The sequence below is a fragment of the Dromiciops gliroides genome, chromosome 4 (genome assembly GCF_019393635.1).
Source record: "Dromiciops gliroides isolate mDroGli1 chromosome 4, mDroGli1.pri, whole genome shotgun sequence".
In the NCBI taxonomy this organism is placed as follows: Eukaryota; Metazoa; Chordata; class Mammalia; order Microbiotheria; family Microbiotheriidae; genus Dromiciops; species Dromiciops gliroides.
Genome location: NC_057864.1, coordinates 416,985,262 through 417,004,682, shown reverse-complemented (window position 1 = coordinate 417,004,682; position 19,421 = coordinate 416,985,262). Strand labels below are relative to the sequence as shown.

The 19,421-nt window shown below is 42.4% G+C and overlaps 1 protein-coding gene across 1 annotated transcript in view; it reads left to right on the top strand.

Annotated features, from left to right (window-relative positions):
- The window catches only part of BCAR3 (BCAR3 adaptor protein, NSP family member), a 166,611-nt gene that overhangs the window by 142,695 nt on the left and 4,495 nt on the right, over positions 1 to 19,421 (top strand). Inside the window, 4 exon segments of the mRNA XM_043964167.1 lie at positions 917 to 1,572; positions 13,182 to 13,297; positions 15,121 to 15,292; positions 19,198 to 19,309. Coding sequence (XP_043820102.1) covers positions 917 to 1,572; positions 13,182 to 13,297; positions 15,121 to 15,292; positions 19,198 to 19,309 — 1,056 coding nt within the window.

Below are 19,421 nucleotides of genomic sequence, written 5' to 3'. Positions count from 1 at the left end.
TGGTGACACAGATGGAAACAGGGGGAAGTGGGTAATGAGGAAATGATGGGCAGATGAATCTGGCAGAAAATGTAGTAGGCAGACTGGTGGTAAATGGACTTGGCATCAGAAGAACCTGCCTATGAAATCTGCCTTGGCAAAATCTCATTACTTCTTTCAGCCTCAGTTTCCTAATTTGTAAATTGGGGGTAATAATAGCATCTACTCCAAAGGGTGAAAAACAAATGAGATAATGTATGCAATGTGTTTTTGCTGACCGTAAAGCACTTCTTTCTACCTCTCTTCTCTGTGCCCTCTTTATGTGTCGTTAGGCTCCGATGGTGACTGAGAGTCTCTAATGCCGAATGCCTACACGCTTCTTTCTCTTTATGAAAAATCAGCTTCCATATTGAATGGAATATCCGGCCTTCACTGGATTGACCTTGTGTGTGTGTGTGTGATTCCCAGATGACATTAGAAGATAGCTGACAACTATTAGCATTAGGGGATGTCCCTGCAGAAATGGGGTAGTTTGCTGGCTGGCTTATTCTTTGAAATATGACTTTTTCTCCTGTGGATGAGGTATATATCAGGAACTCTCTGGAAATGAACACAGAGATATAAATAAAGTAAAATCATGGGACCATGAATTAGGGAGGGATCTTAGAGGTTAAGTCCAACCCTCTCGTTTTACAAATGAGGAAACTGAGACACTGAGGTTATGTAATTTGCCCAGGGTCACACAAGTGGTGAGTGGTCTTGAGGTGGGAATTTGAGCTCTGAACTTTTTAACTCCTAAGTCTAGAGCCTTATAGGTCATACCGTCTCTCACACTAAGTTGCTAGGAAGGGGGTGGTAGCTGCCTTGGGTTTTTGTTTGTTTCTTTGTTTTTGTTTTTCATACAGCTAAGCTTTTCTGACACTCGTTTTAATTCTAGGTTCTAAGCTGCCACCCCAGTCCTCTGGGGTAGACACAAGCCCCTGTCCAGATTCCCCAGTGTTCAGGACAGGCAGTGAGCCAACACTCAGCCCCACGGTGGTGAGGAGGGTCTCCTTGGAAGCACAGGTCCCTGGGGAAGCCTTGAGAGGATCGGACAGCCAACTGTATCCCAAACCTCCACCTAAGCCCAGCAAAGTGCCTTTCCTCAAGCCGCCCCAGTCTCCTTCCACTTGGCACAACTTTGAGGCAAACTATTGTGAACTCAATCCTGCCTTCCCCCCTGGCTTCTGTGGGACAAAGCAGGCTCTGTGTCCCCAGGGTGGCTGCGGGGAGTCTCTGATGGCCAAGGAGAATGGGGCCTTCTCCCTCCGAAACTCTGGCACCAACTATCTGATCCTGGACGCTGAAGACGCCAATGACACTCCGAGGCCTCTGTTAGCTGCCCAGATGGAGAAGGGACAAGAGTGTGACGGGGTGTTTGTGACACCCTTTCTGGAGACAGTGTCTTCATTCAGGCCCAATGATTTTGAATCCAAACTCCTTCCTCCTGAAAACAAGCCTCTTGAGACATCGATGTTAAAACGTGCCAAGGAGCTGTTCACCAACAATGATTCCAAGGTTATTGCCAAGCACATGCTCAAGATGGACTGCAAGGTAAACGCTGGTGTCTATACTTCCACTTAGCCACCCCTTTCTTTCTGAGGGGTTTGCTTATGAGAAACATCTGGAATGGCTGAAGATGCCATGAGTGCAGGCACTGATCAAAGGGTGAGAGGTCAGAGCACTCCTTCCTTCTTAGAAGGAAGCTTGTGGACTTCACTCCGGACACTTCTATTGCAGGTTAGAAGAGCCCAGGGATGAAACTGTGGCCAAGTACATACCTCATGCCCTCTAGTGGTATCAGGAAACTGACACTAGAGGTCTCCCTTGCCACCTGGCAGTTATTTTTATCAGTTTTCAGAGCTGAAAGACACCTTGGGGATCTTTCACTTTTGTTGTGTCATGGATCCCTTTGGCACTGTGGTGGAACCTGCGGCCTACTCCTCCTTTGAATAATATTTCAAAATGTATTAGACACATCAGATTACAAAGGAAACTAATTATAGTAAAGTAGTTATTGAAATATATTTAAAAAACACAAACATGCCCCCAACAAACTCATGTATCCCAGGTTAAGAAGCTGTGTTCTAAAGCCCGACCTAAATGCCACCTGTTCTAGGAAGCCCCTTCTACTCCCTCCAGTCAGCAGTGTCTTTTTGCCCTGTTTCTCAAGAGCACTTTGTGTTTGTCCTTTTCTTGAGAATTTTTCTATATATTATTTTATAGTCATCGGTGTACATTTGCTATTACCCCACTAGACTACCTAGTATCTCACTTGTTAGTACTGGGCCTTGTACACAGCCCATCATGTTTGTTGCATTGAATTGAGTCATTCTGAAAGGGCATTTCTAGGAAGTTTGTGTCTCAGCTCAGATTGAGCCCAGCCCGGCCACCACTGCTCATCTCTAGATAAAGAAACTGGTAATCAAATAGCTACGCAGGACCATTTAAAAAAGCTGGCCCTATTTGTGGCCTGATGGAGACAATTAGTTTCAAATGTCACAACACCGTTATAAACTTTTAAAAAGTCAGCTGTCCTTTTCTGGTAGTATAAACCATTACCTTAGATACTGATCTCCATGGTGGCAATGCTCCATGATGGGGGCGGGGGTAGGGGTAAAGCCACCAACTCAGTAGCAGTAGGCAACATAAAATTATAAGGACCTTGGGTTCTGTCATCCCTTAAAGCCAAAAATGTCTACCAGTGTTTTTTTTGTGTTAGTTGTTATTTTTGTTTGGGGTGTTCTGTTTTTTATTAGTACATACTCTGCCAATGAAAACTGATACTTAGACCCCAAGCAAGGATGCTGGTTTCCTAGCATGGAAGCCATTGTCTGTCTCCAGCTTAGGGGCTTCCAGGTTTTTTGTTTTGTTTCGTTTTGTTTTAAAACTGCTCAAGCCTGTGAAGTTGCCCCTGTCATTCAAAAATGAAAGACGCTTTTTATGGTCAGACTGTGAGAAGGGGGAGGTGTATTAAATAATGATAGTAAATGATATAATATAGCACATTTGAGTTTGCAAAGCAGAGGTCCACATTAGCCCTTTAAAGCAGCAATTACAGATATTACTATCCTCCTCTTTCAGATGAGGCTTAGTCTTAAATGACTTGCCCACAGTCACACAGCTAGCAAGTTTCAGGAGAAAGATTTGAACTTGGGTCTTTCTGACTCCAAGTCCAACACTTTAAACCTACAACTGGGGTTTTTTCTTCCAATGTAATTTGTGGTATAGACTTGGTTAACACTGGTGGTCAATTTGGGCATATGCCCAAGTCACTTGAATGTGAGTAAAATTTTGTTTGGCTAAATGGCATTCACCACCAGTTAGGAGAAAAGTGCTTTGTCGATTTTCAAGCACTATATAACTGTCTGATGTTGTTGTTAATACTATTGTTATCATCTTGAGTTTTTCACACTGGATAATATCCCTGTATGGCACTGTATCTACTTCAGGATTGAGACTATGACACGCTCCTAGATGTCAAAGGTTTCTCGTCTAGCTTAGAACCTCCCCGTACGAGCTGTAGGAAAAAGGGACAACTTCATCTCCAGGGGACGGTCAACAGGCCAGGTTACCGTTGCCACCTTATATGACGTGCTAAAGAGTTAGATTGAGACAGCAAAGACCAAAAGCATCTCGCTGACTTGAGGCATCTGTGAAGTCATCTCACTATGGCTGGGACAAAATCATTTCCCAGTCGTGACAATAAGCAAACCACCTCATTTCCTCCTTCTGCTACAATTAGTCTTCCTGGCCACACCTTTGGGCAGTATCTCATCTGCCAGTTTTATGTATGGAACACCCAGGGGATGAGCAGATTTAATCTGTGCATCGCTTTCTGGGAGCCCAACAGCCTGATGAGATGGTGATGAGGGTTACAGACTGGATGGTGGCCATGGTTACCATGGTCTCTATTCTGGGCTGATGCAGAGCCAGGCTTGGTTCTAAGTCATTCCTTCCTGTGGGATGTCACAGAAATCTGAGAGGCACGGTTGATTCGGAGTCTTCCCAGTTGTGCCTCTGCCATTTTAAGTTGCCAGGGAGCTCATTCATTTTCTAGACATGTATTAGGTTCATGCACAGGGGTCTCTGCCTCCCTTCCCTGGCTGATCTACAATGTGACCACAATTCACTATTAATTCTCCTTACTCTTATGTTGGAAATTTCCTTTGAATTGAAAGGGTTGTTTTTTTCTTTTCCTTCTTCCCCTCCCTCCCCCCCCCAAAAAAAAAAAGATTTCAGAAAGAGGAAGGAGGCAGAGCAGAAAGCAGCCAAAGTGGCAAGGTGAGCCCTGGGAACATCTGGCCTCCACATGTTCTGTACTGGGGAGCCCCTCCTGTTCTCAGAGGCAGTGGGAAAAAGTGAAGGGGAGAATGTGATACTCATTCTCATATTCTGATAGCCAGAAAAGACCAGGAGTCATCTAAGTCCAACCTCTCATCTTGCAAATGAGGAAACTGAGTCTGGAAAGAGAGTTACATGACTTGCCTATAGTCACACACGTAATAAATGGCAGTGGGGAGACTTCAACCCAGGGTCTCAGAATCTGAACCCCAAGTTCTTGCCTAGTGTGCTAAGATGGCTTAAGAAGTTCTGGTGGTTGGGGCAGCTAGATGGTGCAGTGGTTAAAGCACCGGCCCTGGATTCAGGAGGACCTGAGTTTCAAATCCAGACTCAGACACTTGACACTTACTAGCTGTGTGACCCTGGGCAAGTCACTTAACCCCCATTGCCTTAAAAAAAAAAAAGAAGTTCTGTGGTCTCTTGAGAGGTGAGGGCTTTATAAGCAAAAGGCATAAGTTACATTATTTTCACAGTGTGGACATATTGATGACTATTAAATAGAGGATTAATGATAAGGACTATAGAGGGAAACAAAGTCTAGTTCTCTGTCAGTTTATAATTAAACCTTTCTATAGCATCACTGATAACTGGCCATCCAGCCTTCACTTATTTAGGGACCTCTTGTTGGGGAAACCTACAAGGCAAGCCATTCCACTTATGGAGAGTTCTAATTGGTCAACAAATTTTTCCTTATGTTAAGCCCAAATATATATATGTGTGTGTGTGTGTGTGTGTGTATGTATGTGTATAAATGTATATATACATATAATATATATTTAATATTTATGCCTCTGACTTACCAATTAGAGGTGTATATATATATAAATATAAGTTGTATTTATTTATATATTGTTATATATATTAACAATATATAAATAATATAAATATTAAATAAATAGATGTATATATGTATGTGTGTGGATATATATATGCCTCTCTGAAACTTATACCAATTAGAGCTTTTAGGAGTATTGTCAGATGCCTGGTCTTCTTCACTTATATCCTGATTTTGAGTGCTAGAAAGTAGCAGTGGTTGGACTATCTACCCAGAGGTAAAACCAAATTTCTCTCTTGAAAATTGCCTCCTAGAACTAGAGAAAGGCCATTTGGGTGCCTTAGGCTAGGTTTGGAAATTGAACCCCTTGATTTAATTAACTCCATTAAACATCATTACTGACACAACAATGAGAAACATGACCTTAGATGAATCAGTTCTCTGGACCTCAGATTTCTCATCTGTAGAATAAAGGATTTAGATTTCCAATCTTCTAGTCCCAGATCCTATTATCCAATGTTACAGTTTCATTGAAACTGACAATTCAGGCAATGAGGCATCTATACATATAACTCTAATACAAAATAGGATGTTTTTAAATACATAGGAAAAGTCAGATTGTCCAAAAGGTTTAAAGAGAGTGGTCACTTGTGGCTGTAAAAGATTTGAAAAGGCTTCATGGAGAAGGCACAAAGACTGGTCCTTGAAGATCAGGAAACAATGTCAGTGGTTCATGGTGGGGTTGGGGAATCCATTCCAGGCTTACAGAATGGGATATACAAAGGTATTCAGGATGAGACTGGGAAATGGTTTGACTAGAGTGCAGAATAATGGAAAGTTATGTTGGGGCAAGATGGTGAAGAGCTTTAAAATCCAAACAGAAGAATGTGTCTTATCCTAGGGGCCCACTGGAGTTGACTAAGTAAGGGAGGGGCTTAGGAAAAACACTTTGGCGAGCTCGGTAGAGGATGGATTGGAGTAGGGAAAGACTTGAGGCAGAAAAACCACTTTGGAGGTCACTGAAGTAGTCTAGGAGAAGAGGTAGTGGGGCCTGAATGAAGATGGCGGCTGTGAGAGTAATATGAAAGGGATAGATGAGAGGAAGATGTGAAAGGCAGGAAAGGTAAATTGAAACCGTATACCATGGAGTCTTGAATACTGTAGTAAAGAAATTGTATTTTGTGGGGGAAGCAGTGAGGTGCCACAGGTTTTTGAGCAATAGATCAATACAGTAGATCTATTTAAGAAGATAACTTTGGGCACACTGTGAATGAAGGATTTGAAAAGGAAGAGACAGGAGGCAAGGAAACCTATTATGGGGCTATTATAATATTGGATCATTATGATAACAGTCCAGGCAGGAGGTGATGAGGGATCACACTAAGATGATGACAGTGGAAACAGAAAGGGATAGATTGAAGAGATTTCCAGGACTTGGCTGCTGATTGGATATGGGGGGGGGTAGGCTGAGGAGTCAAGAATTACTCTGGGGTTTTGAGCCTAGGTTACTAAGAAAGTGATGTGGAAGTTAAGAAAAAGACTTAGATGTGAGAGGGTGAAATGAAAAAATATTTTTCATATGTTTTAAGTTTGAAATGTCAGATGTCCACTTGGAAATGTCCAGCAGACAGTTGGAAATAGGAACAGCTTCAGAAGTCATCCGCAAAGAAGCCTTGGGAGTGGCTAAGATTACCAACAGTAGAGTTAAGAGAGGGCCTAGGCTGGAGCTTGGGGATGGGAGCAGTGATAGACTCCTACTCTTAGGAACAGAAGAATGAGAAACCAGCAATGAAAATGGAGAAGGATCTGTCGGGAAAACTAGACACAGCGATGGCCACGGAAGCCAAGAGAATATCAAGTCAAGGTTGTAAGAGGTGGTAGTCCACAGTGTCAAATGTTTCAACTCTGGGGTAGCCAGCACCCTCTGGGATATAGTCCACTAGAGAGCCTTTGAGGCTCCACTGTTAGATTTTGTGGTATTAAAAACATGTGTCTTAAAATGTCCTTCATCATTCGTTGTTTTTGGCCAGGGCTTCTGTCTGTCTGGCCTCCCTTCAGTCTCAGCTCTCCGGTACCTGTAATTTAATCCCGTCTAGACTCCTAGATTTTGTTCTTTTTGTCATTCTTTTTCAGTCGTGTCCAACTCTTCATGACCCTTTATGGGGGTTTTCTTGGCAAAGATACTGTAGTGGTTTATCACTTCCTTCTTTAGCTCATTTTACAGATGAGGAAACTGAGGCAAACAGTTAAATGACTTGCCCAGGGTCACAGAGCTAGTAAGTGTCTGTGGCCAGATTTAAATTTAGGAAGATGAGTCTTCTTGGCTCCAGGCTCTATCCATTGTGCCACCTAGCTGCCCAGATCTTGTTCTATAAAAAACCCTAAAAGCTGACCCTCTCCTCTCTCCTCCAAGTGATTAAGCCCTCAGGATATGCATTCATAGGATTAACCATTGAGGAGTAAGTAGTTTGGGATTAGAGCTGGTACCTACTACACACCCACTGAACCCAAAGCCTTCTTTTAGGATCAAATATAAGAGCTATTCTTTCTTTTGGTGAAGTCAGTGGTGCTTTGAGACTGATTGAGCAAAGGTTCCAGTGGCTTCAGTTTTGTGGGTTCCATTTCTAGTTCGATTCAATCCAATTCAACAGGCATTTATCAGAGCACTTTACTAGGCACCAACACTAAAAGAAAGCTAAAGAGCTCTTGCCTTCAAAGGCTTACTGTCTACTCAAACCTCCTTTGCACAAGACTCTACTCATCGGTGGAGATTGATCACTCACTCAGTCTTCTAGTCCTTAAGGGAGGGGCTGAGTTGGCAGAGAGCTTGAAAAGACTAGACTTTTGGCTTGTGGATTTCAGAGAGAATACTCATGGCTTCGGATTCTCTTCAGAGTTCCTTCAAGAGAGAGAAGGGCAATGTGGTTGCCTGTCTTCTCTCTCCGGAAGACAGAGAACATTGACCAGTCTCCACAAATGAGCCTTTTGAGATTTGCATATGGACTTTCGAGTTATGAACACATAAACAAAACATGCAAAGATATCCAGTTCAATCCTTCAGTTGACATTTCTCCTTGACCTCTCTGTAGCCTGTTGATCATTCTCTCCTCCCTGATAATTTCTTGTCTCTAGGTTTTAGGGACACCATTCTCTACTGGTTCTCCTCCTCCATCTCTGACCACTCCCCTGGCTGGGCCTTCATCCAGATCACACCCATCTGATCCCTCTGGGTTTTGTCCTGGGCCTCTTTCTCACCTCTCTCTGCTTCACCCTGTGATCTCATCAGCTCCCATGGATTTAATTACCATCTCCATGCTGATGATTCTCAAGTCTACCTATCCTGCCCTAACATTTCTGCTGATCTCCAAACTCACATCTCTAACTGCCTTTCAGATATCTTGAACTGAATGTCCAGTAGGAATCTTAAGCTCAGCATTCCTCAAACAGAACTCATTCTCTTTCCCCCTAAACTTTCCCTCCACCTGAAAACTTCCCTAGGTCAAAGATACCACCATCCTCCCAGTCTGCTTGGCTTTCAACTAGGTTTTATCCTTGCCTTTATACACTCTCTCACCCCTCCATATCAATCCCATTGGTTTCACTATTACATCATCTCCAGAATGCCTTCTCCTCTGTCTGCTGATATTGCCACCACCCACCCTGAAGCCAAGTTCTCACTTCACTGCTGTGGCCTGCGAGTGGTTCTGCCTGCCTTGAGTCTCTCCCCATGCAGATCCATCCTCCATGTGGCCATAAAGCAAAGGTCTAAACCTATTATCCCCACTCTGTAAACTACGACAACTTCCTATTGCTTCCAGGATCAAATATAAAATCCTTCATTTGGCATTCAAAACCCATAGCTAGTACCTTATCTTTCCAGTTTCCTTCCACCTTACAGTCTACTAAATCCTATTTGATACAGTGATGTTGGCTGTTCCAAGGACAAGACTCTCCATCTCTTGGCTCTGGGCATTTCCTGGGCTGTCCCCCAATGCCTGGAGTTCGCTTCCTTCACACCTCCACCTACTGCCTTCCCTGGCTTCCTTCAAGTCCCAACTGAAGTCCCATCATTTGCAGAAAGTTTTTCCCCCTTAATTCTAGTGCTTTCCCTTTGTTACTTGCTTCCTCTTTGTCCTGTATATGGCTTGTACATCTCTGTTTGCTCATTGTCTCCCCCATTGGATTGTGAATTCCTTGTTGTCAGGGGCTGTCTTTTGCCTCTTTTTGTATCCCTAGTACTTAGCACAGTGCCTGGCATAGAGTGGGCATTTTTCTCCACTGCACCATCTAGTTGCCCCTCATAGTAGGCACTTAATAATTGATACTGACTGTCAGGCATTTATCTCATGTTTCCCATTTGTTCAGTCCTATAGACTGGAGACACAATGACAAAAAAGTAAAACAATCCTTTACCTTCACAGAGTTTGCCAAGCCTATGATCTCGCCTTGATGCTAATTAAAAGGACCCTTGGAGGTCCTTTAAACTATATGTTCATATAGGTGTGTGTATAGTTACAGGTACAGTTATTAAAATATCCCCATATTTATATATTACATAGTTTAAATATTATAGCTTTATAAATTATAAAGTACTACATTTTTCAGAAAAATGAACTATTTTATTGTTACAGTGTTTGGGGATACTTAAAATAAGGTGTGGTGAGAGTGTTTGGGGAAAGGCAGGCTGGGGGGGGTGGTGGGCAGAATCTATGAAAGAAAATCGCTCAGATCCCTCTGAAGTCCATTCTATACTGTAAACATCCTTTTACCCATTTCATCAACAAGATGGGAGAAAACAAAACAAAAACAATTTTCCAGTGGTGTATGTGGAGGGACATGGTGGGGGTGGGTGGGTAATTAATGTTTGAAAAATGCCATTGAAATATTTAAGTGTTATTTTTCCAGTGCTGATGCAAAAAAGCCTAATTAATTTTTCAAAGCAAATAGCAATGATTTCTCAAGTGCTTGAAACTTCTCTCAGACACACTTCATAAATGGAGGGCTCTCTAGCCCCCATCATTGCACTGCCTTTTTCTTTTGCTCCTTCTCCACTGTCAGATGGGTTGGATTTGAGGAACTTTAAGGTTGATGCCCTATGATAGTCTATCACTTTTATCCCACTTCCCAGGTTTTGAATAACACATCAGAGTTTACCGTCCTACCACTTCAGGTTGCTTTTCACTTGGTTTATATGGGTCAGGGACTCACTGATATATTTATCTTTATATGTGGGTTAATTGAAGAAATGGTAAGAGGTCAGCTGAGACCCAAGGTCACTCACTCCTCATTTAGGGTCCCTGACGCCCAGCCAAGTTCCTGCTATAATCAGATCAGTGATCCCCAGACCCTGGCCCAAGCCACAGGGACCCTGTGACTCTTTCGGTATCTCTGTTGCTGTTGCTGTTGTTTTTAAAATCAGAACAGTCAAAGAATTGGAAGGAAGCTCCTCAGATGTATAATGTTGTCTGACCTCCTCACTTTATAGATGAGGAAACTGAGGTTCCCAGAGATTAAATAATTAGCCCAAGGTCACACAGCTGGTCTAATTAGCAGGGCCTAGGATTCAAAACCAATTCCTCCATTATAATAGGTAGATGTTCAAAGGCTGTACTACATGTTCTTGATTAATGGTGTTGGAGTGTGAAGCCACTGAATACAGTAGCAGCCTTGGGGGGTTTCCTAGTTCTTGGACTAAAGGCAGAAGGATAAAAGTTTCACTTTTGATTTTTGTATCTTCATGGCCTGGCACATACTAGGCTTTACTAAGTGCTGTTTTGAACTGAATCAACTGGAGACTGGCATTCCAATGCCCCTCATCCTCACTTTCTCAAAGTCAGCTGCCAGCCATTCAGTCACTGCTTACTCTGTCATTTAGGAAAAGGACAAGGTAACATTCGGTTTGTTACACAGTTTTTGACTTGCAGTCAAGAAGACAGTGTCGGGGTTCGAATCCCTTCTCGGATACTAGCTGTGTTAAAAAAGGCAAATCACTTCCATATTTCTGAGGCTCAGTTTCTTTTTCTCTAAAATGCGTGCAATCCAGAAGAACCAATGAGGCACAAGGACAATAATGAGTGTAAAGCATTTTGTGAACTTTACAATGCCTCTAAATATCAGCTATAATTATTATTTAGGCTTTTCACTGAAAATAGAGGTTCTTTACTTGTGAATACATTTTGTTGTGTGATTTTTTTTTTTACCTTAAAACATATGGAGCTTTTTATTCTGACTACAATAGTTCATGATGACTAAAAGAAATCAGGTAAAGGTATTGGGCTTAACAGAGATGACAGATCTCCAATTTCAAAACACATGGAGAAATCTGGGTTGCTGCCAGCAGCTCTGATGCAAATAGGCTATGACAGATGCCTAGGGAGGCACCTTCCTCCTGTGGCCAAAGGTGTAAATTTGATCTAGTGAATTGTGCCAGGATTCCTTCTCCTGTGCATATTGCAGTTCCCAATGGACAACTATGGAGACTGTTGTCATTTTAAGAACATTACCCCCCTTGGTAGTTGTCAATTAATCAGTAAACATTTATTAAGTGCCTACTATGTGCCAGATACTGTGCTATAGTCTCTGCCTCAAGAAGCTTATATTCTAGTGGGGGATGCATATAAGTATGCATTTCAGGGTGGGTGGTGTTGGGTGAAGAACAACCATGATGAAGGAGGAAAGAACCCATATAAGTGGCTCTTGATGTGAGCTCTGAAGGAAGCTAGGAATTCAGAAAGATGGATGTCAAGCAGCCCTTGAGAATCAGTCTTGTTTTGTACATGGGAGCTTGTTGTTCAGTCATGCCCAATTCTTTATGACTCCCATTTGAGGTTTTCTTGGCAGAGATACTGGAGTAGTTTGCTATTTCCTTCTCTAGCTCATTTTACTGATGAGGAAACAGGTAAATAGGGTTAAGTGACTTGCCCAGGGTCACAAAGCTAGTATATGAGGATGGCTTTAAAGTCACGAAGATGAGTCTTCCTGATTCCAAGCCCAATGTGCCACCTAGCTGCCCCTATCTGGGGGATAGAGGCCCAGAGCACCCAAAAGTAGAAGGCCACGTAGGTGAACTAATCATTTTTGTATCTGGACTTGCCACTGAATTCCTGTGTGTTTATTTTCTTTGAACCCCCAGTGGTTCCTCTGCTGAACTAAAGAAGGTCTAAGTTAATAACAGGGGCCAAACTCCCAGACATTTTGTTTTGCAGTTTCATTATGTGTACTGAAGAGGCATCCTGGAATGCTACTAAAAAATTAACGAGATGGAGTCCAACATCCTGTTTCCTTATGATTCCCTTCCACAGTAATTACAAGTGTATAACTGATACCTCTTTCTTCCTTGGTATATTGTGGTGGGCCTCATGGCTTTACACTCAAGAGTCAGGCCCCCCTCCTTAAAAGTTACGTAGAACCAGCATTCCCATAAGTAAAAGTCCCCATAGGAGAACAAACACATCTTTGATTAGATGGCCTCTTAAGGTCCCATTCAGCTCTACATCTAAGATGCTAGGATGCTTGAAACTCACATTTCAGACCTCTTCCTTGAGCCTTCAGTGTCAACCCTAATCATTTCCAGACTTAAAGAGCTAACTACTCATCACAAGAGAAGCATCGTTAAGGATACAATCAGAGTATTTGTGAGAATTGGAATGGCAAAGGTTATGGGAAAGTAAAACGATGGAGTCCAATACATCCACACACATACATACCCACATCTGGCACCGGTAGTAAAATATTACAACAGGTCTCTAGGATACTTTTGACATGAGCTTAAATAAGCCAACTGTTTCTTTGATTTAAAATTCTTGCCAAGTCAACATTCTGGAGACCAAACAACTCGATCCCTTTTACCCTCTACTCTTTCCCCTCAGTTTTCACTTTTTAGTGTTGACATCATTGTATAATTTGCATACATTTTTAGATAAGGGTATTCTTAGAATACTTTTGAGTGTGCCTTTGTTTTTCTCTAGCTTTTTCTACACATTACATCAGGATCATGTCAAGTCAACTTCCCAAATTAATATATTTAAACTTTTCAACTTAACAGGTTGCTAGGATACTAGAGGTCTCTGAAGAGATGAGGAGGATCATGGGAGTAAACTCAGGTTTGGAACTCATTACCTTGCCTTATGGACACCAACTGCGCCTGGACATCATTGAAAGGTAAACATTCTTTGTCACCCTTCGTTACTCTTCATTTTAGTCCTCCAACCCTTGCCTGTCAGGTAGTTAGAAGATGACACTACCCCTCTGATCTATCAGAATACCACATTTAAAAAGGGGGGGGGGGAGAAAGGAAAAATCCAGTACAATGGAGACAGCATTGTTTGAAACAAAGGAGGTACTTAATAGGTATCTACCTTGAGAAAGACGTCAGTCTTTGGCATGTTCCTGTGAACCTAGGTTTTTCCTCTGAAGACACTCACAGGAGGACACTTCCTGGACATTAACAAAGGCAACTGAAGAGCAAGTCTCAGAGATCATAGCTGTGTTTATGTCACTGCTGTAGGAGGAGGATTAGGGAAAGAACAGAACTCTTTGTATGCAGCCAGTGCATGGCTGACCCATAAACCACAGGAATTAATAATCATGGCCTTGGTGACAAGTCTGGGGGTGGTCGAAATACACGACAGACAAAGGTCCTAGTTCTTCATACCTCCTAAACCCTGGCCTCTCTCATCTTAAAGGCCTTTGTCCATTTGGAAGGCCGATTCAAGAATAAATGATGGGAGGAAGGATAGAAAAAGTCTGTTAGGAAAGCAGTCTCATTTTGTTCTAGACCTGTAATTGCTATGAAAGGACTAAAGTTTTGTGGAGTGAATGTAGAAGCAGGTGACAGTAAATCCTCTGGGTTAAGCTCATGGGTTCCTGTTTCCATTGAAAGCATTATTTGTGACAAAGAGGAAGTCTTCCACGGGGGTGTGTCTGTCAGAACACTGTCCCTTCTGTGCTGCGACAGGTTCCCAATGACCTCTGCCCTCTCTTTACCTTCACAGAGACTCTCTTGTGCTTAGAATGTTTTTTTCTGCTCCATCTCCATAAGCTGTGTGTGATTTTTCCAACCTAAAATTTCCTCAACAGTCCTTTGGTTCTTATCTTTTCTCTCATGACATTCTGCTTTTTATCGTAATTGTGTATTTGTTATATTGCCCTCTTAGGTTGCATTCCTTCATATTCCCCATTTTTCACGTATCCCAGCACAACATTGCTTCACTGAAACACAGCAGTTGCCTAATAGACATACAACTGTTGAAGCATGTACTTAAGTCATATTAAATGCCTAACAAAGTGAACACTAGAAATTTAGGAAATGAGAGGGAAAAAGTGCTGTCAAATTTAGAAGGGACATTTCTCCTTGGAACAAAGCCTCATCTTTTGAATTTCAACACTACTGATGTTGTTTGTCTAAGTCACGGAACACTAGTCTCTGAGGAATTAAACATGCGCATCACTTGAGATGGCAGTGTAGAGGGCACATGTTAGATTTGAAGAGACTGCAACATGCAACAAATATAGAACTTTAAAGATCTGGTGTAAAGGATGTCTTCAAAGAAATGTGTATTTAGAAAAAATGGACTGGTCAGACGACAAGAGGGAGGGATACTGACAGACAGCTTTGTGTTCCAGTGGAGTCCTTGAAATATTAGGAGAAAGAGAGGAAATCAAAGCCTCCCCCGCAAGTTGTGTTGAGTCCCCCTCCTCATGTCCCCCCACCCCATGGTGAATTAATTATATCTCCAATATACAAATTAGAAAACTGAGGTCCCGTGAGATTAAAGGACTCGTTTATGGTCTGCCCATCTACCTACCAGGTACTGGAAGCCTAGGCCTCCTGACTCTTGGCCCACTGTGCTTTCCTGTTGAGAATAGCTTTGAGGGATACAGCAGTTGTTGCCCTTAACATTCACTTAATGGGTTTGCCTTTGGTTTAACCCTGCCTACATTGACTCTGTCACCAGAATGACCTCACACCTCCTCCCTTCCAGACACAGCACCATGGCCATAGGTATAGCAGTGGATATCCTGGGCTGCACTGGTAGTTTGGAAGAGAGAGCAGCAACACTCCATAAAATCATTCAGGTGGCGGTGGAACTGAAGGACTCCATGGGGGACCTGTACGCCTTCTCCGCCATCATGAAAGCCTTGGAAATGCCACAAGTAAGTGATCATTGTGCCTTCTGTGGCCTCATAGGTGGAGATAATGTTCTTTAGCGGGTTTGTCAGCCGGGCAGATCTCTTAACTGTTGTATTCAATAAGTAAATTGAATTGAACCATGATAAAAGCTGCCTTTGATTACAAGGGCAGCTGAGAGTATTGTGCAAAGTACTTTGTTTCTGTTTTTAAAACAGTGGATAATTGCTCACAGTCAGCAAGTGCCTCTGATGTACAATGAGGAGTGTCATCCAAAAGGAAAAAAAAAAAAATCAATGTTTTTTGTGAGAAACCAATTAGGATGGTATGCCACGCTGTAACTTGTGTTTGCCAGAAACAACATATTTCTGTCTGGATCTTTGCATGTGTTGACAGTGTAGTGTTTAACCCTATGAAGCCTAGAACATTAGGGAAACTTGTTCAAGGGACAGGGGATTACATATGGATAGCCTGCTGAAGGCATCTCATTTGGAACTTATAAACTTTTATGAGGTGTCTAATGGTTGAGAAACTTTACCAATTCAATTCTACATGTATTTAGTGCCTACTCTTCATTAGACACTGTAGGCATAAGGGGCACTGGAAGATGTGACACTAACCTTACCAGCTCTGAGGGGAAGAGATCCTTTGTAACTGGGGATGGGTACTGGAGAATCACAGAAGCCTTAGTAGAAGAGATGGGCCCTGGGTTGTTCCCTGAAACGATGGAGAAACTTAACATACAGAATTGGGGATAGGAGTGGGGGATCCATTCCCAACATAGAAAATAGCAAGAATAAAGGCAGGAAGATAGGATAGGGTGGGATGAGAATGGGGATGGAAGGAGAAAATGTCCAGTTTGGCTGGAAAAGAGTACATGAATAAAATTCAGTAACATTTATTAAATGCCTGTGATTTGCAAGGCACATTTGCCAGAATCAGAAGTTTATGCTATATTCAATACTATGGAGTCACTGAAGTGTTGTTGGGGGTTTTTTCCCCAGTAGAATAATGAGATGGCCACACTGGTGCCCTAGGAGGATTTTTAGTAGCAGCGTGGCAAAGTATGGGTGGAAGGGAAGATCAATTAAGAGGCTAGTTGTAATAGTAGAAGTGACAAAAGATGAGGGTCTGCAAGAGGAGGGTTGCAGTGGATGGGAAAGAGAAGAATGCTTTTGGAAGTAGATTCAACAAGACTTGTGACGTGGGGAATGAGGAATTAGGGAAGAGCCAACGAGAACTCCAAATTTCTATTCCAGCAAGAGTGGTGGTGATGCCATCAATAGAAGAACTCGGTAGGTTAAGGAGAAGTGAGTACAATTTTGGAACTATTTTGAGTTGCTAACTGAATTTCCAAGTGGAGATGGCTAGCACAAGCTGAGATGTGGGATTGTAGAGGTTGTAAAAAGATATAGGTCAATCAAGTACTTTCCCAGAGGCAACGATTAAAGCTGTGGGAGATGACCAAGAGGACCCAAGTTGGGACCAGGACACCGATGTTTGTTTGTTTGTTTGTTTGTTTACTTATTTATTAGTGAGGCAATGGGGGTTAAGTGACTTGCCCAGGGCCACACAGCTAGTAAGTGTTAAGTGTCTGAGGCTGGATTTGAACTCAGGTCCTCCTGACTCCGGGCCGGTGCTCTCTCCACTGCGCCACCTCGCTGCCCCGGGACACTGATGTTTAAAGGAGGAAGTTTCCTCATGTGTCAGATGAGGAGAGGGCAGCATGGTATAGGGAAGAGAGAGCTGGCTTGGGACTTGGAGTCAGGAAGACCTGGGTGTAAATTCTGCTACTAACACATGCTAGTTAAGCAATTTTTAAAGACTATAAATGATCTAACAACTAACTGAGCACAGCTGCAATTGTAGTGGGAGTTTCCTCACTAATGAAATCACAGATTTGGCCCCCTTCCTACCAAAGCGGGGAAAAAAACTAGGGAGCTGGACTAGAAGTCCCTTATAACTCCAAATCTATGAACACTGTGAAAATTACTACCTTTGTGTTGTTAGGTCCTCTCCTGTTGCCCTTCCCTAATTTTTTAAACTAAATCTATAATAAGAGGATGTATAAAACATGTACAATTACATGTTAAGGATTCTGATCCTGGGAGTAATCAGAAGAGATTTAACAATCCAAGATGATAATAATGCTACAGAGATTTAGGGAAAAGACCTTATGTTCTTCTCCCTGCTATCTGGTTCCCATTGCTCTCCAGTCTTCTTTGAGTCCCAGGCCTCAGATCATAGGGGCAAGGGCCTGGGGAGATGCCCCATCCTATGGTCCCTCTGCTTAATGATCCTTCTGCAGCTTCAGATTTTCTCATCTGTAAAACGAGGGAGTTTAACTAAATGAAATCTCTTCTAGCTAGAAACATCAGAGTTATTTATCTGGGTTGAACTTACATTATATACATTCCACTGGATCATACCTATCACCCATTCAACCCAATACTTTCCTGACAGTGATATTTGGGATTTTGTGTGCTAGAGGCATTTGGTGAAAGGGCTGGCTTATTAACCCTCTGTGACATCAACCTTAAAATGTTAGGGACTTACCAGACATTCCTAGTTTATTACCCAGGCAGGAAGTTCCCTAGCTCTGTGGAAGTGGCATGAACCTAGTTACACTTCTCTAAAGGTGGTCTCTTCATTCTCAGCACAAGACATTGGCAATAGTGTGACACAGATTTAACCCCTGAAGTGCAGGGGTTAGATTTTGAATGGTGAGGGTTGCTGGGAATTAAGTGGATATACTTTAAGTATGGGATTACAGGTCAAAGCCAGCAAAATACAACTGATTTCTGTTCTATCAACAAATTTCAACAAACATTTGTTAAACTTTGTGCTGGGTTCAGGGGATAGAAAAAAAACCAAAACAATCCTTGCATACTCTTAACCAATGAGATATGACAGTTACAAAGATAAGTAAATATAACTGAATTTGAGCAGGAAATAGGCTCTGTAACAACTGCACGCATCACACTTGAGTGTGTGTGGCCTCACACCTTGGCCAAATCTATTCATATATCTGGTTCCATCGGAGCATGAACTCTTAAGTCAGGGTAGTGACAAATGAAAAAGCATGAGAGAACAAGCAAGGAGACAGATAAAACTTTTTTTTGGGGGGGGGATGAGAAGGGCAATGAAAGTTAGGTGACATGCCCAGGGTCATACAGTTAGTGTCAAGTGTCTGAGGCCAGATTTGAACTCAAGTCCTCCTGAATCCAGGGCTGGTGCTTTATCCACTGTGCCACCTAGCTGCCCCCCACCCCGGATAAAATTTTAGGTTTAAAAGAGTGAATACATCTCTAGTTTAGAAGGGAGGGGTGAGCAGGAAGGAACAGTTTAGAGGGTAGTATGAGAGAAATTAGCCTAGGCCAACATTGCCATCAGAATGAAATGTACCTACGTTAGATCAAAAGTATTCCATATTGGTCTTTTCCTCCTTCCCCTTGGATAATGAGGTATAGTGATCAGGTCTCTGTCCTAGGTCCTGATCAGATCATATCTCAAATATTATGTTCAGCTCTGGACACATTACCAAAAAAAAGTTGTATTGATTGATGCCTTCTGATTTTACATCACAGTTTCTGGTACAGCCCATCTTCAAGTGTTTGGAAGGTTGTAATGTGGAAAAGGGATCATATTGGTCCCAGAGAGCTTAACTATGAGCAGTGAGTGGAAGGTGCAAATAAAAAAGAAAATTTGGGCTTGATGACAGGACTTTTTTTTTTTTTTTAATTCCTAACAATTGGAACAGACTGCCTAAGAAGGTAGTGGGTTCTCCCTTGATGGAGATCTTTAAGCAAAATGTTTCACGAAGGAGCAATTACCTACTCTAATTCTGATTTATGTGGGGGGGCTCTAGGTTTATTTCCAAATGACATCAGCATGGCTTTCCCAAGAGTTACTGTGACATTTCTCCTCACAGATTACGAGGTTAGAACAGACATGGACTGCTTTACGACACCAATACACCCAGACTGCAATCCTTTATGAAAAGCAACTAAAACCTTTCAGCAGAACTTTACATGAAGGCAAAGGTAGGCAAAAAAGCAACCACTTCAGGCCATGTGAACAGTGTCTCTCTCTCTCTCTCTCTCTCTCTCTCTCTCTCTCTCTCTCTCTCTCTCTCTCTCTCTCTCACACACACAC